Below are 26,553 nucleotides of genomic sequence, written 5' to 3' on the forward strand. Positions count from 1 at the left end.
ACTCACATCATCCAAGTCCTCAGCCAGGCAAATTCACCTACATATGACCGCCGAGCCCGGAGTCAAGGTGAAGTGGAAGTATTCGCATTTAAATAGTAGCCATGGCGGGAAACCAGGAAGGATCTACCACTGCCGGTTGGAGTTCCGATTGGAGGAACCGGACACAAATCCTCCAATCGGGAGTCCTTTCTACACCCAAACAAAACAAAATTCCAAATATACTAGAACCAGGCATCTTCGCTCACTAGTCTAGTTTCAAACTTCAAAGGATTATCGAATACGATAGTCTCGTGAATACACGAGTCCTTCGGCTTTGGCATTTGCAAGTTCCAAATCAAAGCGATCCCGAAGGATACCAAAATCCCGAAGGATACCAAACAAACTTGGAGACGCTCCACTTATACTTAACTGAGGTATCGATGATCGATGGCGTCACCAGAAGACTCTCTCAATTGTTTCGCTCTACCAAATCGTCAAGGGTCCAAAACAGGGCGATTAATCAGGGCAGCAGTCCTTCGTAGCCGTCGGGACGCGGAGAACCTCGCAGAAAAGACTTTCGGACCACGTCGATATGCAGGGGTCGATGAAGTGGCGACCTTCCTCCCGAATTTCCACACAAAGCTCCTCACGAACCTCTGGCTTGGACCGGTACCGCTGAAATCGCCCCGAGTTGGGCGCCAACTGAAGTACCGGGTTTTTAGAACCCAGCGGTGCAGGGGAACACACCCTAAGACTTCGAGTTCTTCCTGTTTCAGACCCACAGAAACACAGAGTCTTCTAGGTGAAGTCAAAGATCGTATTTATTGGCTGCAGACCAATCACAGGTATCCGAGAAGTACAACACAATGTATGTTCTCAGGAGACTGCTCCCGAACCAAAAACCAGTCTTTACTTATATACAAAATATTACGCTTCTGGGCAACACCGCCCCTATTTTACAAGTGGTCATTCACATATTTTCGTTTCAAAGGAACAGCAGAGCCATAATGACAATCCCACATTTCAATTCGTTAAGCACACAATCATTTCACCCCGCAAGGCTCAGAACCCTCATCAGATAACAGCGGACCCCAATAAAACGGGCACCTCCTGCTCGTAAAACAAGCCATAAAGTAGGAACAGAAACAGGTGTGAAAATAGCTAAGTCAGAGATCGTGTGTGAACAAGGATTTTATGATGGGTCGAGCCCTGATGCTAATCACATTAGGCCGCGAGGAAAGGAACTGGCCGGACAGGATTGACCTCGGGCAGCGGAGTCGGTTTGCACAGGTCACAGAGAAGTCACAGAAGGTGTACGTGTCCTTTAGGCCTAAACATGGTCTTAAAGCGCAGCCTATGTGAGGGCAACCACAAAATGGCTACTGTTCTAAAATGGAAGCCGAGGGTCCAATGTGTAATATCGCATACATGGTGAATTCGTCGATGAAACATGACGAAAACACTTATACATACCGCATTAGTCATTTGCGGTTCGCTGATACCAAAATCGGCATGGTGGGGCCATGCCTCCAATGTGGTTCCGAATTTTACAGTGCCACAAGTTCTCACCGCCAGATAACCTGCCACACCAGGGGAAGCACACAATCACCACCTCGCCCATCGTCACCACCTCCCTCCACCCCCGAGCCACCTCCCACTCCATCGTCCCCACGAAGCATGATCTCCAACTCCCAAAGGAATGCCAAACTCAACTTCCTCCTATGATCCACCCACATCAACACCATGACCCCGCCCTGCCAACACGGACCATTAACCACTCTAGCACTCGCGCAGACCGCAGGAGGACGAAACCACGACATGACCCAATACACCCCCCACCCAGGGTCCCAAGTAGAGGCAGCATGGTCTACACTAGCAGTAATAGACAACATAACTTAGTCACGACCTCCACCTCACAGGGGGACCCTACCCAAGATCCCCTCACCCCTGCCCACGACAACATGGCGCAGCGTCTCGCTTTACTAGAAAGCCAGCTGGAATTGATATCCCGGGGCCTGAACTAAATCCTTACCAAGCTTGAGAAGGCCCGAAAGCCCCAGCAAGCCCCTCCCAGGGCGCCCACTCCATCCAGCTCCAACCAGCCTAAGCGCCCTACCGGGCCCTTTGCGTCTCCCGCGACACGGATACAGAGACCCTCAAGAACGGACGCTAAGATCCCAGCACAGAAACCTTTAGGAACCAAAGCACCCACGCCCAGGCTGCAGAGACGCACAACAACTGACATTGAGACCCTGACATCAAGACCCACAAGAACCAAAGCCGCAATGTCTATTGAAGAAGCGTCCGATCTAGCTTCATCTTACGACTCCTCTCCTACTGACTCTCCAAGATCCAAGTGATCATGGGTTTCAGAAGAGATCATCCTCTCACGAAACCCCCCAGATCACCGCCCTTCCTTACCACCTTACCTAGGGCCCCCTGGGGAAGAAGCATAGCAAAAAAGAGCTTTCCACCAACTGCATGCTTATTAACTGCAGATCTGCCTCTATGCATGCAACTGAATTCGCAGAAGCCATCCTCTTGCAGGACAAAGACATTGCTTTCATCACGGAGACTTGGCTCAATGAGCTCTCATCACCATGCTTAGATATGCTTGTGCCCCCAGGTTTTTCCATTATTAACAAAGACAGAAGAAAAACGACGAGGAGGAGGTGTAGCTATCATTCATAAGGACAACATCGCCATCATGGGAATGGACTCTTGCAAGTACAACACCTTTGAATGTCTTACCGCCAATATCAAGACTAAGGACGATGGAGCAATACTCTGCCACCTTCTCTATCACCCACCAGGCACCACCTCTGCCTTCAGGGAGCATTTGTCTGACCTGATTGCTCACTGCGCACTCAGGGACGCTAACAACCTAATCCTTGGTGACCTAAACCTTCGCTGGAATGAAGCGAACAACCCGTTAATTCAAACGCTATCCAATCTTCTCCGTGACAACAACCTATCCCAAAACTGTGCAGAAGAAATGCACAATAAAGGAGCAACCTTGGATGCCATTATCGCTCAACGAGACGCAATTACGATCGACCACACACTCCCCGTGGACTGGTCGGACCATCACATGATATTATTCCACATTAACCAAAAAATGCTCTCCCAGCCACCCGTGCAAGACCCCCCCCAAATGGGCTAGAAACCTCACCCAGATTCCCATGGTAGCCCTAGAAGAAAGGATAAGCTCGCTCCTGCCCAGCACCAATGGCCACCTCTCCACAACAGAACTCACCTCGCTCTGCAACTCAAATTTGGTGGCTATGCTTGACCAACTAGCCCCCCTGAAGCTAAAAAAAAAAAGCCGAGCCATTCCGTTTAGATCATGGTTCACCACTGACATCAACTCTGAAAGGATCCAACTAAGAGCCACAGAAAGACGCTGGAGGAGCAATCCTACTGTTATACTCCGAGAACAACTCAAAACAGTTCGCAGGAAGTACAACAATCACATCAAGAACAAAAAATCCACGGTTTTCCGCTCCACGCTGGACAGCGCAAAAAATTGACCCAGAGAGCTCTATAACATCATCAGGCAACAAACCTCCTAGCCCGCTACATCCTCAATACAGGCGTCCAAAGAACTTTGCGACAACTTTGCCAACTTCTTTACTGACAAGACCACCAAGATCGAACTCTCACTGGACACCAAAAATACCCTCCCTATAAAGAGCAGCACGTCTGGGACGTATGATATCGATCCTTGTCCCTTGACTAAATCCTGGCTAAGCTTCTGCCCCATTCAGGAAACTGAGATAATATTATCTCCACCTCCAAACCCTCAGCTCATGCCCTAGACCCTATCCTCCCCCCCAACTGACCAAAAAGCTGAAGCCCTCCCTAGCACCGCTCTGGTGCACGATCATAAACTGATCCATGAAAAACTGAGTCGTTCCAGACTGCCTTAAAGTGGGACAAGTCACGCCTCTGCTGAAAAAACCCGGCCTTGACATAAAGGATTTGAATAACTTTAGACCTGTCTCTAACCTTCCTCTTCTGTCCAAGATCCTAGAAAGATACATGCTCCAACAACTAACCCAACACTTGGACAACATCAACCTCCTTGACTTCCATCAGTCTCGCTTCAGAAAATGTTGCAGCACCGAAACCGCGATCCTCAACATCATTGACGATATCCACAAATCACCAGACTCGGACCAATGATGCCTCCTCATTCTCCTAGACCTATTGGCAGCATTCGACACGGTAGACCACAAACTTCTCATTAGGGCTCTTCAAGAAAGAGCCGGACTTGGCGAGGGGGTCCTCCAATGGTTCTCTTCCTTCTCACACAATCGCACCCGAAGAATAAAAATCAAAAACTTTGCATCCAACCTTCATCCAGTCAACAAGGGAGTCCCTCAAGGTTCAGTGCTCTCCCTGCAACTTTTCAACACTTACATGGAACCCCTCACCAAACTACTCAAAAAAGCCAAAATTCGCTTCCATCTTTCCGCTTCCATCTTTATGCAGACGATACTCAGATCTACTTGGAAACCACCTCCATCAGGGACAATCAACGACTCAATGAGGTACGGAGAAATGTTCAACACTGGCTGTCATGTAACCACCTTAAACTAAACCCCGACAAAACCAAAATACTCCTCATCTCGAACAAAGAGGAGAACCCCCAAATTGCTGAATGGCTAAAAGCTGTCGATGCGCTCAATGGGAACCTCACCATGGTCGACTCTCAAATCACTAGGCATCACGCTAGACCCGAAACTGGACATGACCTTACACATCAAGAACTCAGCTAAAAGTGCTTTCTTTAACCTAAAGCTACTGAACAAAATAAAACCTTTCATCCCGCCCATCGACCTCAAACAGGCCACCCAAGCACTGGTGCTTTCAAGACTGGACTAAGGGAATGCAGTCCTCACAGGAATTGCAAAATCACATCTTGCTCCCCTCAAAACAACGCCCAACACGGCAGCCAGAATGGTCACCGGAATCAAGAAATTCGATCACATTTCTCCTGCACTCAGAGAACTTAAGTGGCTCCCTGTCGAAATGCGGGCTAGCTTCAAAACAGCCTGCCTCACACACAAAACCCCGCACACCAGCAAACCTGAATATTTGGCGGCCAAACTCAAAAAAGCCGGGCAGGCCAGGAACCTCAGAAGCTCGAACTCCCTTCTACTCAACCCGCTGAAAACTCAAAAACAAAAAACTGCGGCACGATCCTTCGCTGGGAGCGCGCCCAAAATCTGGAACTCTATTCCCCCTCACATCAGAACTATTCCCTCTTTTGTAAAATTAAAGAGTCAACTCAAAATCCTGTTCCTCGTCCTCTCCCTAGGGAACCAATAGGAGCAGTCAGAGCGGGGAAGCAGACACCTCTCATAGCTTCGAATCTATGTCCGCAAGACCTCGAACCAGAACTCCCCGCCATCGACCTGCACTGTTATTGTTTTTTGTGACTCTCTGCACTGTATCTGATGTAAAGCGCTCCGATACCCTCGGGTCAGGCCAGCGCTATATAAAACTTCTTAAATAAAAATAAATAAATTAATTAGATATTTAGACCCATAAACAAAGTCCTTATGTTCAAAAGATGGAGATTCAATAATTCATTACTTCCGGGTCACGTTTTTGTTGGTGACGCAATATTTTACCAAAGAATTCTTTGATGTTAATAAAATGTAAGATTAAAAATGTAACATTGTATGAGATTATTCAAAAAGCAGCTGCTAGAAGCTGTGTTACTAATTATGTAACTGCTAAGACAAAAAACATAAATTAATCTATGTACTTTGTACAGAAGATAACCAAAACATGAAAATTAAGTTTCTAACCATAAAGATAATTTATTTTGCCATATTCAATCTAAACTAGAATTTAACAAGAAATCTACTGAAGATGCTTGTGGTTCACTGTTGAAAATTAATGCTAAATACTACAGTGAGCAAACTAAGGAAGAAAATCTGGTAGCAGATTACTTAAAAGGTGAAAAGCAAAAATCTGAAATTAGTACCATTATTGATCATAATGGAAATAATTTACACAAAGATTCTGAAATTCTTAAATGTTTTGTTAATTATTGTATCCTTGCACACCTGAAAGTATTCTGTATTTTGTTACAGGAATCCTTAGGTGAATGTTTTAAATGTATTCCTAAAAATTCAGATTGATTGTCAGATTTCCACTGTCTGGAAAAATATTTTGAAGTTGCTGAAATATTTGATGCTTTGGCTAAGCTCCTAAAAGACAAAGAACATATGCCAGATGGCTTCTCTGTAGACTTTGACTCTCACTTTTCTTGTATTCATGTTCTTACATTGCAATTACTTTTTTTAGCATTTTTCTCTGATAGATATGGATTTCCTTTTTAGAAGCAATGCTTTGCTTAATTCATTAAAAAGATTGAGATTTATTGGCCTGCAAAAATTACAGACCAGTTTCGCTTATCAACAATGACTGTAATATATATGCAAAGTTGCTGGCTTTGACTAGTAATGAGCACATTCCACATCTGATTGGATTAGAACAATCTGGTTTATGACAAGAATTATAATTCCAAAACATTTCTAAATGTAATTTATGGAACCACAAAACTTTCAAATCTATTAGCTGCAACATTAGATGCTAAGAAAGCATTTGATTGAGTTAGTTTGGATTTCATGTTTGGTGCATTACAGTGACATTGGCTTGGTCTGAAATAAAATTCTACAGTATATGGGTCTATTATACAATGCTTGTAAGAAATTGGATTATTGGTTGAGCGGGGTGGAAGCCCTACAACCGCAATACTTGTCAGGGTGAAGTACAAAAGCCACAAAAGTTTACTCTGTGCTTAACCCTGTGGTACCTTGGCACAAAAGCAGCCAGGCTTAACTTAGAGGAAATGTGTAAATTATTTATACAGCACACAAACAATAATTAAATGAAAACACAACACAAGAAAAATCCCACACCAATTTAGAACAATAGAGACAAAAATAGTAAATAAAATGACACCAAAGTGACAAGAATCCAATCAGTAGAAACTGAGATATGCAATTTCAAAAAGTTAGGTAAAAAATAGGGCTTAGAAGCATAAAGCACCAACTGTGGTTATCTGGTCACACTGGACTGCGACAAAGTTACAAGTTCAGGCCGACCGTGATGGAGCGTGGGCCAGATACAGGGATCAGGTTAGCCCCCCTGAAAATTGTACCTTATGCAATAAATGCAGGTAAATAATTTTCCATTACCGGGACTGAATTTGATACAGAAACATAATAAAATAGCTCAATAAAATGAGAGGCAGAATCCGTGGTATTAGAGGTTCGGAATGGGCTTTATTCCAATAATCGATTATAATCGGATGCTTCAAGTTCCATCACCCCGGAGGTTCAGGAAGTGAAGTACATACATTATTGACATGAAATGACTTTTATAGATCATGCATTACAATGAGGCGAATACAGTAGGCGTAACAATTGATAAGGAAAATGACGAATATCATGCGTAACCGAAAATGGGTGTAATAAGGAGTAAAAAGGAACGTAGTTGGTTATGATGTCATATATAGGTGGATCTATAAGATAATACTTGGCATAGATGCGCGCGCAGCAGTATGACGTGTAATTGACGTGTAACTAGGGGGTGAAGGGGACTTGACATTTAGCTCTACATGTGGAGACAAGAAGTCTGGGGGGTCAAGTCAACCTAATCCCAAATCATATCTAACATCCTATGTTTAAAGAACTAGGTTATCCATAAAGAAGGACTCTCGGACAGAATCTATTCTATACTGACTGTGCGTGCGTGTACAAGCGTCTAAGTGTCTACACTGAATGCGAGGGGGTAGGAATATTCCATGGTAACAGGGCTATGAATTACTTGCATGAGGACAGAGAAGATGGGCCTTTTTGCTTGGTAACTGGAAGAATGTTTACTTAAACTACTAGGCAGGAATGTATCGGCTGAGGGGGAGGCAGATAATTCGAAGGTGAAATACAGTTCTTGGCAGAGAGTAGGCTGATGTCAGGCTTCGTGAGCCGCGCAGAGAATGAGACAAAGTTCATGGTCACAGATGCAGGCTCAGACTGGAGCTTTCAGAGGCAGAAGGCAAGAGGAGTTTTGATGACAGAATCAGGGCCTACTTGCCTGGACTGTAAAGTGGCATAAGTGAACCATATAAAGCCGGTGGCCTTTCATATTTAGGAATGGAATATCCGGCCTATTCATGGCGGATCTGTCAAAGGACATGTTGACGGTGGACGCACATGTATTTGCGTCTTCATAACTGGAACTGGAGGGAACATACATGTACTTGTGACATGCACATGGAACCGTTGGGGTCCAAGATAGGGGACATAACTGACCAGAAAAATCCATATTTCCACATTCCCTCCTTGTCCCCTACTTGCCCTTCAAGAGATATCAATCTTCATTAATCCATTGATCTGTTCATATAGCATCATTTGTTCTTCTTTCTTCTTCCGTGACGAATGAAATCTTGGTGGTGGAATACACGATGTGGCACACAGACCACAGATCGCTGGTCCACATTGTAGACATAGACAGCAACTGAATAGTATGAGAAGGCCAATACCTAGGAAGGATAAAACTCTCCATCCCCAGGCTGATATCACATTCCAAAACCAACTGGACCAAGTCCAAGTGCCTGGGTTCTGGTGTATCTGGCTTACAATCTTATGAAGGCGAGAAATGGCTTTATATACAGATGGCGAATTTTCTGGTATGAATACGCAGCAGCTTGATCCGATGACCCTACAAGCTCCGCCCCTATCAGCCAGGATGACGTCAAGGACAAGACGATTTTGAAGCACAACAATCCGCATAGCAGACTGCTCTTCTGTTAAATTGCCTAAGGCGGAAATAGTCTCATTCACTACTGCTTCAAGGGTTCTAGTTAATCTACGTATCAGCTTACTATTAGTAACGGTACCTATGTAGGGAAAGATGCCTTTATTAAAATCTACATACTTGTCCCATGCCGTCTCAGTGTAATCGACAATGGGGAGATCTCTCCGCTCTCTGTTGTGTACTAAATGAATATTTCTGTAATAATCAGGAGGAGCTAGGAAAACAGGTGGCAAAAGGAATGCAATGTAGCAGGTACCATCCCAATCTAGAGGTAAACGCATATATGCAGTCTGACCACATACAAAGTAGGAATGGCGAGAAGCTCTAAATGAAGATTTGCCTTGATCACTGAATTCTACTGTAGTGGTGCATTTACTATGGCCCATATGTATGGAACCAACTTTTCTTACACATAAATCACCCTTCGCTGGGAATACTGACATGGTGGGTAAGACTAGTTCAATTTCGGATACGACATTTAGAATCATGAGATTAGGTGTAAAATTACCTAATCCATATACTTCATTTTCTAGATCAGTTCCTGTTCTTTTGGGGCGACCCTCCTTGTCAGGGTAGCAGACTTTGAGTAAAACTAGGTTCAGGTTTCCCCATACCCACTGATCTTGGTAAACTGCTGTGTCTGAGTCTATGGAATTCATTAAACTAAACCATGCTCCACAGGAGCCATTATGTGTAAATGGATGTGGAAAGAAAGGCAAGACTCCTTCATAATTCTGATAGGGAGGGAGTCGGCCACACACCCAACAATTAGTTGCATTACTAGTCTGATGGGAATGATGTAACATACTAATGAAAGTGTTATTGCGCAGCGCAAGTCTATAAGACAATTCATGTGGAGGTAAGTCACTAAAAGAATGTTCAGCAGCAACATTATAAACATGTCTAGAAATAGGGTAATATATGTGCAATAACATACTTGTAATAATTATTAAAAGACTTAATAAAAACAGAATTAATAATGTCACTATGCAGTGGCTACGCAGTGATTTACAATACGCCTGTCGTTTCAACATTTTCCGGGTATTTTCTCTACTCAGGTCCAAGGGATACATGTCAGAGACAATTCAACCGCTTCACCTTGGAGAGGACTTAAACAATCAAATTGCTCGACTGGTTGGGCCTAAGCTTTAGTTTATAGTGTTCAGAGTTGCTCTGTTCAACAAAAGGAAGTTTTGAATCAGTCTGTGAGGGAGTGCAGGGCACAATGTCTATATCCGAGGATAGTCCATGAAATTTCTTGATATGGCTTGAATGAATCCAGCCCTTGCGGCCCTCGATCTTCACGGCTGTTCTTGTGGTCAACAGGACCAACTTGGGTGCTTTCCACCTGGGCTCCAGCTGAGTCTTTCGGTCGAAATTCCTCACAAAGACAAGATTACCCGGAACAACGTCATGGGATTTCACCTCAGTGTTGTCGGGAAAAGCTGCAGCTACCTGTGAACGAGAAGATTGTAGTGCAGACATCAAGGAAGCCAAGTAATCTGTCAGCATATTACAGTCAATATCAGTTATTTTGCGTGGTATAGGCGTCCCCCACATATTTGGTGGTCTGCCGAAGATCACCTCATACGGGGATAGCCCTGTTCGAGAGTGTGCTACCATTCTCATGTAAAAGAGTGCAACTGGTAACGCTACTACCCAGTCGACACCTTTCTCTCTGCATATTTTGGACATTCTGATTTTCAGTATCTGGTTATGTCTTTCTACGAGACCTGCTGCCTCGGGGTGTCGGACACAGTGGAATTTCCACTGATAACCTAACAGAAGTGAAACGTGTTTCATTAATTCGGATGAGAATGGCTGGCCGTTATCTGAGTAAACAGCACGTGGTAAACCGTATCGTGGGAAGAATTCTCGAACCAACTGTTTGGCAGTAGTCGGGGCAGTGTAATCTGAAACCGGGTATGCCTCCGTCCAACGGGACAGAGCACAAACAACTACGAGAACATATTTGAATCCTCGACATCGTTCCATCTGGATATAATCCATCTGGAGTACTTCAAAAGGATGATTAGGGGTATGAAATCCACCCTGTTCTACGGGAACGCTTTTTCCTGGGTTGAACTGACAACAGATCATACAGGTACGGACCTTTTGTTTTGCTGCTGCTCGTAAATGTTTATTGAACCAAATGTGTTGAATGCTGTCTAGCATAGCTTTTTCTCCTAGATGTGCTGGACTATGTATAGTGTTAATTATGACTTGGACCATTGAATCAGGAAGGAACCACACAGACCTTTCCTTCATCATCCATCCTTGGTCCGTTTGGATCCCTCCTGATTCAGTCCATTTCTTTATTTCGTCTGGTGTAGCATGTGTCTGTATGTCAATTACGTCAAGAGTAGGATCTTTAACTGTCATACAATGTGTCGGTGTCGGGGCTATTGTCTTTGTCATATCGGGGGTTTGAGTTTGAGCAGTCAGTTTAGCTGTTCTGTCGGCTAGATCATTGCCTTGGGAAATGATATCAGTAACCTTTGTATGGGCCTTACATTTCATAATTGATATTTCAGTGGGTAGATGTATTGCATCTAATAAGGCATGAATGAGGGGTCCGTGCTGAATGTGGGCACCGTGGGAAGTTAAATAACCTCTCTCTCGCCACAGCACGCCGAAGTCATGTACGACTCCGAATGCATAACGTGAATCAGTGTATATGTTGACTTTTTTATTCGTGGCTTGAATACAGGCCTGTGTCAGAGCGATAAGTTCTGCGGCTTGAGCTGACAAAGTATTTATACGATTAGTTTCAATGACCTCAGTATCTGTTGTGACTGCGTAGGCGGCTACTAACTCTCCTGTACTTGTTCTCATGCATGAACCATCTACATACAAGGTCAGGTCTGGATCTGACAATGGGACATCTGTCAAGTCTTGTCTGGGTTTTGTCGTTATAGTAATAACTTCAATACAGTCGTGGGCTAGTGGGTCTGTTCCGACTACTGGTAAAAGTGTGGCAGGATTCAATGTGTTACAGCGTCTGATTTCTATATGTGGCTGAAACAATGTAAGCTCGTATCCTGTAAGTCGCGCTATAGTCAAGTGTTGTGTTTGCGTTCTATTTACAAGAACCTCTACTGCGTGTGGTACTTGAACTGTCAATGGATGTCCTAACACTATGGCATCGCTTTGTCTGATTGCTAAAGCTGTTGCTGCTACTGATTTTAGGCATGCAGGCAAAGCCTGAGCTATGGGATCTAGTGTACTAGAAAAATAAGCACATGGTTTGTGTGCTCCTGCTTGTTCCTGTGTGAGTACTGACAAAGCAGTACCTTCGCGTTCTGTAACAAAGAGTGTAAACTGTTTTCTGTAACATGGCGTTGCTAAAACGGGTGCTTGACATAAAGCTTTCTTTAAGCTTTCAAAAGCTTGTGTGTGTTCCTGAGTCCAAGGGAGAACAGTCGGTGTGGCTGCCTCCTGTGTTGTCAATTGAATGAGTGGTTTTGCTAGAAATGCATACTGAGGGATCCACTGTCTACAATATGAAGTGAGGCCTATGAAAGCCCGCACCTCCTTTTGTGTCTTGGGTATTGACATGTTAGCTATCAACTGAATGCGGTCGGGTGTAAGCTGCCTTCCCTCCTTGGACAGCGAGTGTCCAAGATAAACAACTCGCTGGACACAGAATTGCAGCTTAGAAGGGGACACCTTGTGCCCCTTTTCGGCTAGAAATTGTAAAACTGTCAGTGATGCTTTTTCACATTTGAGTTCGCTTCGGGCGGTGATCAGCAGATCATCGACGTATTGAAGCAGAGCAGTGTTAACTGGCATGTGGATACTGTCAAGTTCTCGTTTCAGTGCTTGGCTATAGATGCTGGGGCTTTCTGTAAATCCTTGAGGTGCGCGGGAGAATTTAAAGCTACGCCCATTTAAACTAAATCCGAACAAATATTGGCTTTCCGGATCTATTGGGACGCTGAAAAAGGCATTTTTGAGATCAATTACAGTAAAGAATGTTGCTTCGGAATCAATAGCTGTCAATAATGACGAGATATCTGGGACCACAGGAAATTGTGGCACAATGCATTTGTTTAACTCGCGCAGATCAATAACCAATCGATATACTGGCGGCGCTGTAGGATCTGTTCGTTTAAGAATCGGAATTATCGGTGAATTGCATACATTGGAGTCTGTTTCTACAACTACTCCTTGGGCAATAAGCTCGTCAATGATTTGTAGTAAAGCCGTTACAGTATCTGGTGGTAGCTTGTATTGTCGCATTCGTGGTAGCACCACTCCTGCCTTTAGTGTGACTCGATATGGTGTAATATTCATGCAACCAACATCAGTAGGGCCTTGTGCCCATAGATGTGTAGGTAAAGTCTGCAGTCGGGGATCCATGTCTCTAGACACATAGTGACCTTTAAAATCACGTAGAAACAACCTTACACCTTCCGGAGAACAACATATTATGGCTCCTAGAGCTTTCAAGGTTTTAATTCCTAACAGATTTTCTGGACATGATTTAGTAAGCAATAAATCTGTAGTTCGGGTCAGAGGTCCTATCGTAAGTGGCAGAGGTTGTGACACTTCATTAACAATAGGTTTTCCTGAAAAACCAAGGGAAATATTCTGTGAGCCTGAGAGGGGTGCCCCTGGAACTTCACTACGTTTTATGGTCGTTCGACTTGCCCCTGTATCGAGTAGAAATTTTCTATCTTGGCCTAATAATTCACTATGTACATAAGGTCCTTCTTGGTCTACTGGGATTTCAATAAGGGGTAAGTCAACTTCCCTCTCTAGGCTTGTTCATGCGTAACGCTGATACTCGGGATATTCATACTGTGCGGTCTGATACATTTGTCGTGTTGTTGTCTGTGTGGCAGTAACAGGTAACGGTGGTGCAGCTGGCACAAACTGTATGGGCTGTTGTGCGGCTGGCATGGCCTGGGCATGCTGTATAGCTCCTTGTTCATTCTGATCTTGTCTGAGTGGCCGTGATCTTACTTGTGTTTTACCTATGGCGATATTATGTTTTAAAACTGGACAATCGTGTACGTAATGGCCTGGCTTTTTACAATAATTGCATGTCCCTTTTACAGGTCCTGCTGAATCGGAATGTGTCATACCCTTTTTATGTCCTTCAGCTGGAACAGTCTGGGAAACTAACATTTTCATTTTCGTGTCTTTCATGCGTCTGTGTTCATGTTCTTGTTCTTCTCTAATTCTATTGTGATGGTACTGTAACATTTGTAACATTTGTGATGGAGTGTTACCTTGCCAGGTACTCTCGAATTTTAATACTCTATTCTTTACTGGGGGCAGGGCATTTTCCACTAACTTTGTTACAAACAGATGCGGGTATGATTCGCTACTTGCTTTTATGCCACTATTTATACCAAAACATTTTTCAAATCGGGCATAGTAATCACTAGTGTCTTCATCTTGCTTCTGCTTACAGGCTGAAATCGTTCCCCAATCTTCCTTTTTCGTAGTTAATAGACGTGGCAGTACCTGTACTAATAAACCTGGTAATGCTTTAGTTTTATCCCCAAGTCCTGCTCCTGCAGTTCGGGCCTTTTCTTCCGCTTCTAACACTGACCATTCTATCTTTTGGTCACCTACCTCCCACTCTTTTTCCTTGAGTTTTTCATAAATGCCAGCAGGCATCAACACCTTTAATATTGTCATAATGTCGGGATAGGTGTACTCTCCCATGAGTAACATGTCTTTAATTTCTCGGTGAAAACCCGCTGGGTCTTTGTCATGACTGGGTACCACTTTCTTCATTTGTAACAATTCTATTTTCGATATGGGCGTATATACAAATACGCGTTTAAACTGATTGTCCTCGTCTCTTATTGGGTGCACCTCTCGTAAAGGATTCTGTCTATCCATGTGATACGTGGTTCTTTCCTTGACGGGCAATGAAACATGCTCTGAACATACAAAAAGAATATACTGCTTTCTTGATTCTAGAATTTCTTTAATTAATTTAGTACCTGGACCTCTCCATTTATTCATAAGCAATTCAGTCAGTATGTCAGGTAAGGGACCAGGGTCCGAATGCTGACTCCGATATAGTATAATGAGTTGTTGAATCATATAAATCCCAGCTAACCTCTGTTCATCTGGGGTGAGATTCAAAAATGTGCGTACTACTGTATCATCACTATATTTTCCGGGACTGTCCACCCAATGGACAGCTGCCCTGGCTAAATCTTGTTCATCCATGGAATCGAGAAAATGATAACCCCTTCGTTCTTGTAGTAGGTTGTCGGCGGTTTGGAACGAACGCTCGTTAGACCTTATATTAATTATAGGTATTTGAAAATTCCTGTTATTATCTGGACATATCGGATGTATTGAGTCAGTATGACATCTAGTCTGATTCCTATTACAAGATCTTCCTCTACCTACATAGGCTATGGTGTCCGACTGTCCTGTGGGCAGTCCTGACCCTTCTTCCTCGCTTTGTTCGAAACCGTCTACCTCTAATCGCTCTTCGTGTAGGCGTTCTATTTCTTTACGGATCTTTCGGCACATGGCTATTATACAATTTTGTTTATCATGTCTCCCTTCTGATATATTCTGGCTCCATCTTGTAAGAATTTTCATTGCTTCCGGGTCTACCCCCGGTCGGTCTTGATTTCTGATCACACAGTTTATGAGGAAACGTAACAGTTCCCCCTGTATCTCTACTTTCTGGTATTCCATAGCTCTGTAAATACATTCTGGATCTCGCCCTGTTTGGACAAAATGATATATATTATCTAGATGCGCAGTCATTCCTGGTAACTTTGCTAAATACACTGCGGCTCGTCTGATACGCAATGAGGCCAGGGTCATTTCGTCCTCTATACCGGGCACCGGGTCATATCTACAATCTACGAGAAGCTCTTTAAGTGCACGGGCACTTACGAATTTGGGTGTACGTGAATGCGCTGACTCTTGAAAAGTAAGTTTATTTATTCTGGGTGGCGTAGAAAAGATATTGGTAGCACCTCCCGTGGCCCCATCTGGGGCGTCGGGTGTGAAAGGATTCGTTGAACGTGACACAGCAACTATAGGTGTGGACACGGCTATAGAAGTAGCTGTAGGAGCGGATGCAGAAACAGATGTGCTTGCCGGAACTTGTGACTCGATTTGTTGCTGTAGGGATACGGGCACTGGATCTTGGCGTTGAACCTCCCTGGTATGCGGTCTAAGTGGGGCGGAATTAGCATACTCGGGAGCTGCGTCATCTAAATATGAGGAAAGAAAAACATCTTCTGCGGTTCTAGGATGCCCCTTAGGATGTACCTTTATTGGGAACAATGGGGGTGGCAAGTCTTTCGGTATTTCTGGAGTAGCCTTAGGTAATCCTTCGGCCAGAAGGGGATACATACCATTCATAAGGGCATTTCTTTGTCTGTCTACTTGTTCTGATTTCACTCGGATACCTTCCTCAATTAATAGATTTCCTTGAACTTTATTTGAACTTTCTTTATTCCTTTCTTCCTGTCTACGTGCTTTTTCTGTGCGTCTATGAGATTATTTACGCCATAACTCAACGGCGTCTTTCTGTGACTGTCTGACTTTCCTTTTCCATAACTCTTCTTCTACTTTCATGATGCACTCTGCATCCCAGGTTCCCGCTGTGGGCCACCTCTGACTTTCTGGTAATCCCTTGGTGTAGTCTACCCATAAATCAAGAAATAATATAGCGTCTAAGCCATGTTTGTGATACATAAAGTGCCCTGGAGTGTCCCTAGGAGGAATAGGGACGGCTTCTTCGAGAACCCCTTTTCTAGTCGTGATCTGTCTTAATTTCGAAAAGAGCGGCATATTGACAACTGATCTGACACTTAATCTTGAACACACTTAATACAAAAGCACAATAATGAACAACCATTCATACCACAATATGCAGGACGTTTAACACATTAAACATTAAACATTAAACATTTTTTTTACCTTTAAAATAAACAACAATGATGATCGTCTACATAACTAATCACCAAGCATAACTCTTGACACTAACTAGATACTTCGGAATACTTGATATACTGCTAAACAGTACAGATACACTGCTAAAACAGTGCAGACCGGATTTGTGTACCCAAACCCGTCTTGACCGGCACAACCTATGTGCACGTCAGAAATGCCTCCCCGGCAATGGAACTCACCGGGTAGCTTCGGAAACGGAAGGCCTCAGTAACTTGAACTTGGACCGTACTGGACTCGACTCGACTCGTCGGACACTGGGCTTGACTTCGAACTGGTGGGTCTCTGTATACCTCGGATCTTGCTCTCTCAGCTAGGCTCTGGTCGGGATACTTCGCACTTCTCACCGCCTCGTCTGGGTGTTGATCGCAGTCTCAGTCGCCCCCGCTTGACCGGAGGGAGATACAGGAAATCCTGCTGGTACGCGTTATTGTCCGTCCAGCTGTGGCAGGAGACCGGGCCTGCAACTCACCGCCGGCGCGTGAGATGAGAAAGTGTCCCTGTTCGGGCGCCATCATGTGGTAAATAATTTTCCTTTACCGGGACTGAATTTGATACAGAAACATAATAAAATAGCTCAATAAAATGAGAGGCAGAATCCGTGGTATTAGAGGTTCGGAATGGGCTTTATTCCAATAATCGATTATAATCGGATGCTTCAAGTTCCATCACCCCGGAGGTTCAGGAAGTGAAGTACATACATTATTGACATGAAATGACTTTTATAGATCATGCATTACAATGAGGCGAATACAGTAGGCGTAACAATTGATAAGGAAAATGACGAATATCATGCGTAACCGAAAATGGGTGTAATAAGGAGTAAAAAGGAACGTAATTGGTTATGATGTCATATATAGGTGGATCTATAAGATAATACTTGGCATAGATGCGCGCGCAGCAGTATGACGTGTAATTGACGTGTAACTAGGGGGTGAAGGAGACTTGACATTTAGCTCTACATGTGGAGACAAGAAGTCTGGGGGGTCAAGTCAACCTAATCCCAAATCATATCTAACATCCTATGTTTAAAGAACTATGTTATCCATAAAGAAGGACTCTCGGACAGAATCTATTCTATACTGACTGTGCGTGCGTGTACAAGCGTCTAAGTGTCTACACTGAATGCGAGGGGGTAGGAATATTCCATGGTAACAGGGCTATGAATTACTTGCATGAGGACAGAGAAGATGGGCCTTTTTGCTTGGTAACTGGAAGAATGTTTACTTAAACTACTAGGCAGGAATGTATCGGCTGAGGGGGAGGCAGATAATTCGAAGGTGAAATACAGTTCTTGGCAGAGAGTAGGCTGATGTCAGGCTTCGTGAGCCGCGCAGAGAATGAGACAAAGTTCATGGTCACAGATGCAGGCTCAGACTGGAGCTTTCAGAGGCAGAAGGCAAGAGGAGTTTTGATGACAGAATCAGGGCCTACTTGCCTGGACTGTAAAGTGGCATAAGTGAACCATATAAAGCCGGTGGCCTTTCATATTTAGGAATGGAATATCCGGCCTATTCATGGCGGATCTGTCAAAGGACATGTTGACGGTGGACGCACATGTATTTGCGTCTTCATAACTGGAACTGGAGGGAACATACATGTACTTGTGACATGCACATGGAACCGTTGGGGTCCAAGATAGGGGACATAACTGACCAGAAAAATCCATATTTCCACAAGAGCTCCAAAAATCCACTTGCTATTGCGAGCCAGAATTAATCAGGATAAGCTATTTTTAGGGCCTACTCGCCCTCTCTGGCACGTAGGAAGACAAACTGACTTTTGAACACTGACTTTTCACCTCTGTCTCTGAAAGCGGATCAAATGTGATAAGATAACAAGATATAACGGCTTTTTTTGCTCACAAAGTGAATGAGCAATAAAGATGCTTTTATATCTTGTTATCTTGTCACATCTGTTCATCTTTCAGAGACAGGTGTCAAGTACATTACAGTTGGGTCGAGTAGATTTTTCAAGTCACTAGACCTGCAGGTGTAGCAAAAATGTTATGATTTTTCGTGCCCTGTTATGTCCTTGATGCAAAGTGTTGTGTTGTGCTGCGTCAGTTCTAATGAGGAGCTGCAATGGCTGTGATGTGAGGTTCTGTGTCAATTGGGTTACACTGCATTGGTTCTGATGAGGCTGCTGATCAGGAGCTGCAATGCGAGGGCCTGCATCCAGTTCCGTTGTTTTTGATGAGGCTGCAGAGCAGTAGCTGCATTGCAGAGTCCTGTATTGAGTTGTCGCACTACAATGGTTCTGGTGGGACTCACACTTAGGGAGGGAGGAGTACCTCAAACACCACTTCCAAGGGTCCAGGACCTGTGGGGTGCCACTTGGGTGGGAGGGGGGGTGACTCACACTAGCAGAGGCCAGGTGCAGGGTTCAAGGTCTCTGGAGCTTGTTTTGTCCCTGTAGCTTACGCAGGAGGTCAGCCAACAAGCCCTTGGAGTCACGCTAATTAGTTCTGGGTTCAAGCAGCAAGGAAGGCCTGTGGCAGCAGAGCAGTCTCTGGGGAGCAAAGCAGGCCTCAAGCAGGAGGGCAGTCCTCTGGTAGCAGCCAGGCAGTCCTCCGGAGTACAAGGCAGGCCTCAGGCAGCAGGGCTGTCCTCTAAGGGTCTATGCAATCTTTCTGGGGTTTTGCACCAGTCCAGGAAAGTACTGAAGTTGCTCTGAGGGTCCAATATGTATAGCTGGTGCCAGCCTTTGAGGTGGGGGAATGTACAAGGCTATCCCCACATCTGGTTCTGAAAAGTTCTTTCCTTCGCCAGTTTCCCCGCATCCCTTTTTCATATACTTTTCTGCACTAACACTTTACATGAGGTGGAAAACATGACATATATAAGAGGGAAGATGATGTTTCTCTGATTTGAGTGATATTACTTCAAAACAACAGATGCAAAACCTTAAAATGTGTGCAATAAACCTATATGACACAGTTATAAAAAAATAATCACATTAAACACAATGTAAACACAACATACATCCTTGTTTCATAATCCAACGTGATGACATTACATTTATAAGTGTCCAACACATATAATCTCAATTTAGTAAGAAAGTGTCCACCACTGTAAAACCATTCAAGGTTACGTGTTTCTTTAAACTGGGGACATGTTCTAGCCTTCAGAAGAAAGGAGTTCAAAAGATGCCCGATGGCCCTTAGTGGATAGAGGTCGCTCAGGAGGTCATTGAGGCGTCAATTCTCGATTTGCCTTCGTATATGTATTGCTTTTCTCTTTATTTAGAAGTGGCTGTCTCCTAACCACTGCAATGTATACGCCGATGTGCTTCAACCTTCTATGGGGCCTGACTGTTTTTAGAAAAGGTGTTCCTCAGGGCAGGAACCATGGATAGGAGGGACGCATTCCAAAGAGTGTCAAATCAGAGGGCACCACCTATTTGAGGTTTGGACTAGATAGGGCTCAAATCGCTTTTGCCCAGACGTTTGAGAAGTTCATTTACTGCTTGTTATGTGAAAGTTTCTTATTTTGGCTAGGATATTAATTCTTGCACAGAGACTGCTTCTTCATTTGTGAATCTGTCCTCTCTTAATGCCAACCCAAATTAAATCCTGCTGAGTTTTTCACTACCAGGACATGTAAAACTTGAAAACACATGTCCTACTGTTTAGACACAATGCACCCTGCCCTGTGGGCTTTTTTAGGGCCTGCCCTAGGGGTGGGTTATATGTATTAAATGGGATGGTTTATGCCTATCAAAAGGTGTATTCTGCCAAGTTGAATTGGCAGTTTAAAACTACACTACAGGCTGTAATGGCAAGCCTGGAACATGCTTTAAAGTGCTACTGAAGTGGGTGGCACAATCAGGGCTGCAGGTCCAAAGGCAGCATTTAATTTACAGGCCCTGGGTACATGCAGTATCATATACTAGGGACTTACAAACACATTAAAAGTGCCAATCAGTTGTAGGCAAATGTTGCCATACTTTAAGGAGAGAGCACAAACACTTTTATCACTGGTTAGCAGTGATAAAGTGCACGGAGTCCTAATGTCAACAAAAACGAATCTCAGGAAACATGAGGGGAAGAGGCAAAATGCTTGGGGGAAGACCACACGAAAGATGTCAGGTCTAACAATGCCTCTAAAACTGCAGCTTTTCTTAATGGCAGGCAATCTTCATGTATTGAACTTAAAAAAGTACAAGATAGGGATGTCCTCTTACACCCTTAACCTAAAGTCCCTAAGGTCCGGCTCCATCTTATATAGGCCGCAACTCCATCTTAATCCATGGAAACCAGCATCTTCCTCAACTTAGACAATGGACATCATGTTCCTTGATTTATGCAGAATCATGTAATGTCTGCCTTTAGATGCAGATGTCGCCAGACCTTATCTTTCTAGGAACTGTGATATCATCAAGTTCTTCAATTAATGACATAGGTACAACATCTAAAGCGACATTCGTCTGGGTCAAATGTCTACTCCTCACCATGTCAAGGTTAAATAAGAACATATGAAGAAATATAACTAAAATAATGTAGTCTGAATTGACGTTCTCTTGCCTTAAATGTTCATAAGGAAACATCTGGGAAACATACTTTGATGCACATAATCTATGTCAAAACTTATTTCAGAAATTCTGATTTTTTAATAAAGATTTAGGGCCTCATTTATGAGTAATTGGAGTAGAGCAGCGCTGCAAGTCTTCTTGCAGTGCTGCCCTATGCCAATGTGAAAGGACAGGAATGCACCATATTTATAAAATACGGTGCATTTGTGTCCTTTCCCCCTTCACTGGTGCACAATTTACTGCCTATCGCCAACATAGGCACCCTTGCACCATGGTATATGGGTGCTTTTGTTGCAGGCAGGATTGTTTTGTGCAGGAAGAAGCACCTCCACATAGGTGTTTTACTCTTTCTATGTGTGCTGCAAAATGCAGCACACATGGAAAGAGGAAAAACAAGGAAAATAAAAATATTTCTCCTTGTTACGCCTGCATTAGGGAGGCGTAAGGTTTTGGCGCTGTCCCAGGTTTACGTGATTAAGTAAATCTGGCTCAGTGTTAATATCCATGTGTGCTGCGGGGGAAAACCACTACAACGTCCACGGAAAACCTCCTTGACGCAGAGTAAGGCAAGGGAGCGACTTGCGCTGCTTTGTCTTACTCCATATCTATGAGGCCATGCAAAGCCACGCACAGTGGCTTTGCGTCGCCTCAGTGATATGATTGAGAGCCATGCACTAGTGGAGTGGCTCTCTGGTGGCGCAAGCCTCTCATAGATAAGCCCTTTAGTATATAAGTACTGCCACTTGACCAGTTGTCAGGAGAGGTCCTAGGCCCGGATTATCACCCGAGATTCTGCCAGAGACAGTCTCACCTATTGTCAGCGCATTTCACACTTCGCAGATGACACATCTCGCCCAGAGGAAGACTGACTGACTGCTACCACAGTGGGTGCTTGCTCTTCGCAGGCTACACTGTCTTCCCACTTATGCTGCTGAAGGCAGCCTTTGCTGTCAACAAGGTATGCAGTGGAAATAATCATTTTGGTCTTGTTATTTATAACGTATCTATTTGTTCTTTTTATAATATTCTGTGTAGTTGTTTTAGATGTACTGAGAAACAGATTGTTCCTGTAAAAATAATTTTCACATAATATGTTCATTCTTCGTAGTACAGTGCGTGTGATACTGTGAATAACAAAATATGTTAGTAGCCCCAAAGCAATACTTGTATGTAAATCGCACATTGAATAGTATCTTGCGGTTTTACAATAATTTGCATTTCACATTCATTGTTGGTGCACTGAACCAAGTTCACAGTGTCACTCATGAGTGGGAAAGTACCCCTTGTAGAGTTCTGCCAAAGTCATACCTTCCGCAACAGTTGGCCCACATCATGGGGCTCGTATCTTATGGCTATGCCTTGAATAGTTTGCACTTATCACACAAATTTGAACCATTATTACATCATTACAGAGACGTATGTAGTAATCATGGTTACCTCCTACTGGAAATAAGGAAGCACCTATTTCTGTAAGTTTGTCAGGCGGGATTTCTAATTCTTTGATTCCAATTACAAATTGAATCCATTCATCATATCAACATAGGGGCCAATTTCAGGGAAGCAGTTACTCAGCACCTCAAAGCTCGAGGGCTCCCAGATGAGGGGAGTGTATAATCACAATAGGGTATAATCACAATAGGGTAACCCTGTGTCCCTCAGAACATGGGTAAGTACATGAAAAGCTACAGTGGTTCTGTCGGGAAAGAGCAATTGCTTTAGAAATAATAAAAAATCATAAAGTAGCCCGTATATTCAATGAATTTGGAATACGAAAACACAGGCAAGTAATTGCTTGCAAAAGTATTATTTTATGTTAAATAGAGCAATCTTCATGTATATTTACAGGTATTTACACAGCTGTCAATATTCAATGCAATATTGGAGTGACATATGTTATAGTGACAATGAGTGCTTAGTGACAGTGGTGCAGTGCATATCATATAAACAATTGTGAGAATAAATAATGTACAGGTTAACCAGGGAAATTAGGCTAAAGGTGGTCAGGACAACGAAGAGGACAATATCTCTGGTGAATAGCACAATTGTTTATTAGTTTGAAACCAAGAGACTTGATAGAGCTGAGCCATATACTCTCGTCGACGTTTCGACCCTGACAAAAGCATTATTGAATAAGTGTCGTGGCAGATCTTCTTCAGGACAAGGGAAAAGAATGACAGGCCATCATGGGGGTTGATTCCCTTAGGCGTCCCTCGCTGAGTGAAGGCTGCCAAAATATCTGCACATTTCAGGAAGGCTCTAGAAGATCGATACGATTCAGGTAGTCTTTAAGAGCTAAGCCTGTGGTGTCAAAAGCGGGCTGTTAACAGGTAATCAGCCGGTGCGCGTGGCAAAACAAATTAAGGTCCCCAATGGTTAGCCAGTCATAAGTCCTGGCAGTACGTGTACACTCCGCGGCAGTCTTGAATGAGGGGAGGAAGTTACTTTCATAATAGCTGTACACCCAGCAAAGGCCTTTGAGACTTTTTACTCCTGGGTAGAGTTTGAGCCTGTTGCTGCTGCCCCAGGGCAATTTCATGAATATAGGGTTATATAGCCACTGTCGCCCTATAGGACTTACCTAGAATGGTAAATCCCGTTAACATATCAAGAACATCAAAATTGGTTTGGTGGTCATTTGAAACACGTACATACATGTTCGTTTGAGGCAACTTAGTAATGAGCAGGCTATATGGCCAGTCCTAGCTGGCTACACTTCTGTTCCTCGTCCTGAAACCCTATCCCATGCGGAAGTAGTAGGGACATTAAATTACACAGTCGCCTTATACAGGAGATTCGTACAGTTTGCGCAACATACTTTGAACTCCAGACCTGCTGTTGCAGCAGGACCTGCTGCTCCCCCACAAATACAATGCAATAACTCACAAAAACTGCCCATTGGAAGCAGTGGTTCTGTACACTAACCCCCCAAAACAAACACAGAATACTATGTTTTGATTATCTCCAATAATACATCAAGATTGAGGCAGAATAATTCAATATTGATTTTCGAAAAGTAAATTGTGTCTCAAAAGGTTTTCAAATTCACATTAGGTAAATCTCAGTCAAATATATGGACACACTCTAATTGATTATGAAATCCTTTATTCTAGTTATTACAAAAATGGATCCTCCAAAAGTAGCCAATGTGTTTCGTCCCGTCTTGAGACTTCTTCAGGGCTTAATTTTAGTTTACTAGTTTCCTCATTTCAGACATATTTTTCTAGGGTTCCAATAATAGATGTTAATTTTTATAATTTAAATATTAATCACCGGTCCTGGGTTGCAATCAAGTTCATCATAAGTAGGTTCTGGCCCATGTCGGCTACCACACCCAGTAGTCGATTACTAGATGCGCATAGTCAGTCTCCCAGCGCAACCCCCTTGTTGGGAATGACTAACGGGTCTGGTGACCGACATGGGCCAGAATCAACTTCTGATGAATGGTTCCTGCAGGAAATCTTTTTTCGGCTGTGGTTACTCAGTGAAGATATGGCACCCTCGGGCCAGCCATTCCTTGCCATGGAGCCCAGGCTAGATTACATGCTGATCCCTGGGAGAGGGACCTCATGTGGATAAACAGTGTCCATTCTAGACTGTGAGTGTTATGTCCAGTCCTCCTATTATAGAAGTATGCCCCACCTTGCACCATACAGACTTTGTTGCTGACTGCGTTCAACAAGTTTCACTAATGTACAGTACATGCGCAGCAGGCATGCAAACATCCCTAACACCAAGAACGGTTATGAGAAAACTAGCTGTAGTCTATGCTTCTTCACATTCACAAAATAGCTACAACTTGTGAGGCAACAATACAAGATCACCTGTGTGAGGGAAATGAGCCTCCACTGTTAGCTACGCGCTGTGTATCACTCAAAATTATAGAAACACCTATTTAATATAGAAAAATATCATAGTGTTTGAAATTGCCAAGGCTTATTTCCTCTCTGTTCAGCATAGTAATTTGAACTTTTAAGCTAAAGTATTTACAATTTGAAAATTCAAAGCATAGTTCCATCTTCTAGAGCTCATCACAGCACACATTACTGGCACATTTCTGGTTGCAGTTCTCCCCAGTTACACTGCAAGTGTCCTAATGCTGGGAGATAGAACGTCGCACTCACCAGCTTTGCACAGTTGCTTTTCCTTCGTGTTCTGGCGGTTGCTTGCATCTGGATTGTCCACTTCCTTGATCCAAAGGGAAAGTCCAGGATGAAAAATGGGATGACCTGTTTTATAAAATTACATTGACCCATTATGTTTCAATGTAATATTTACAGACATGTATTTTGTTTTTGTATACAACAATGTTTTCACTATTTATGATCATCCATGGATGAATAAAACGATGTCAAACCAAAGAGGACATAAGATCACAAGAAGACATACGTTTTAGTGTTCCACAGTGACATGTGCAGGAGGAGGGTATGATCAGGTTCCTGGAATCGGACAACTTGTTTTGTTCCAATTGGCAAAGCGCCTTGTTTTGGATTAAACATCAAGGTTAATGTCCCCGCTTCGGAGACTTAAAAACTGGAAAGAAAAGCAATCACCTATCCCCCTTCATCACCAATCAGTTTCCCAGGACTCTCATGTTAAACCTCTAAGACCTGGCCTTTGAGGAAGCATTTCCTTTGTATAGTTTTTGACACCTACTTTGATCTTTTTTGTTTTGTTTTTGTTTCAGCAAAAGCTGAATTGTATAACAAAACAAGGAAAATCATCTATTATCATCACTTCACACTGATGTAAACAAGGTAGTAAAGACTTTGGGGCATATGTACAAGCCTCTATCGCCACGGGAACGTCACTTTTTGTGATGTTCCGTGGCGATAGGGGCCTTGCCTTATGTACAAGGCTGGATTAAGCCACATAACGTGGCTTAACTCTGCCTTGTACATAAGGCACCCTTTCACGCTATGGTTAGCATGAAAGGGGCATGCAGTGGGTGTTATGATGGGCGTTCCACCGCAACATCCATTGTATTTGGCACTGCCCATTATGTATAAGGATGGTATACATAGGAGGCAGTGCCAAAATTAAGACCAAGAAAATCCTGGTCTTAAGTTGTCGAAACGAGGAAAAATGCTTTATTTCTCCTCGTTTTTGCTTTTTCCATGTGTGCTGCCTTGTGCAGCACACATGGAAAAAGCAAAATGCCATTGTTTATGTACAGGAAGGTGGCCCTTCCTGTACATAAACAAACCTATTGAAAAAAAAGCCATTTTGTAACTTTCATGTGTGCTGCATGAAGCAGCA

General features: G+C 43.5%; 1 protein-coding gene across 1 annotated transcript in view; it reads right to left on the reverse strand.

The window, feature by feature from the left end:
- The window catches only part of LOC146829025 (uncharacterized), a 234,663-nt gene that overhangs the window by 42,593 nt on the left and 165,517 nt on the right, over positions 1-26,553 (reverse strand). Inside the window, exon 5 of the mRNA XM_085607667.1 lies at positions 25,419-25,523. Coding sequence (XP_085463793.1) covers positions 25,419-25,523 — 105 coding nt within the window. The remainder of the gene's footprint in view (positions 1-25,418; positions 25,524-26,553) is intronic.

This window comes from Triturus cristatus, chromosome 5_2 (assembly GCF_964204655.1).
Source record: "Triturus cristatus chromosome 5_2, aTriCri1.1, whole genome shotgun sequence".
In the NCBI taxonomy this organism is placed as follows: domain Eukaryota; kingdom Metazoa; phylum Chordata; class Amphibia; order Caudata; family Salamandridae; genus Triturus; species Triturus cristatus.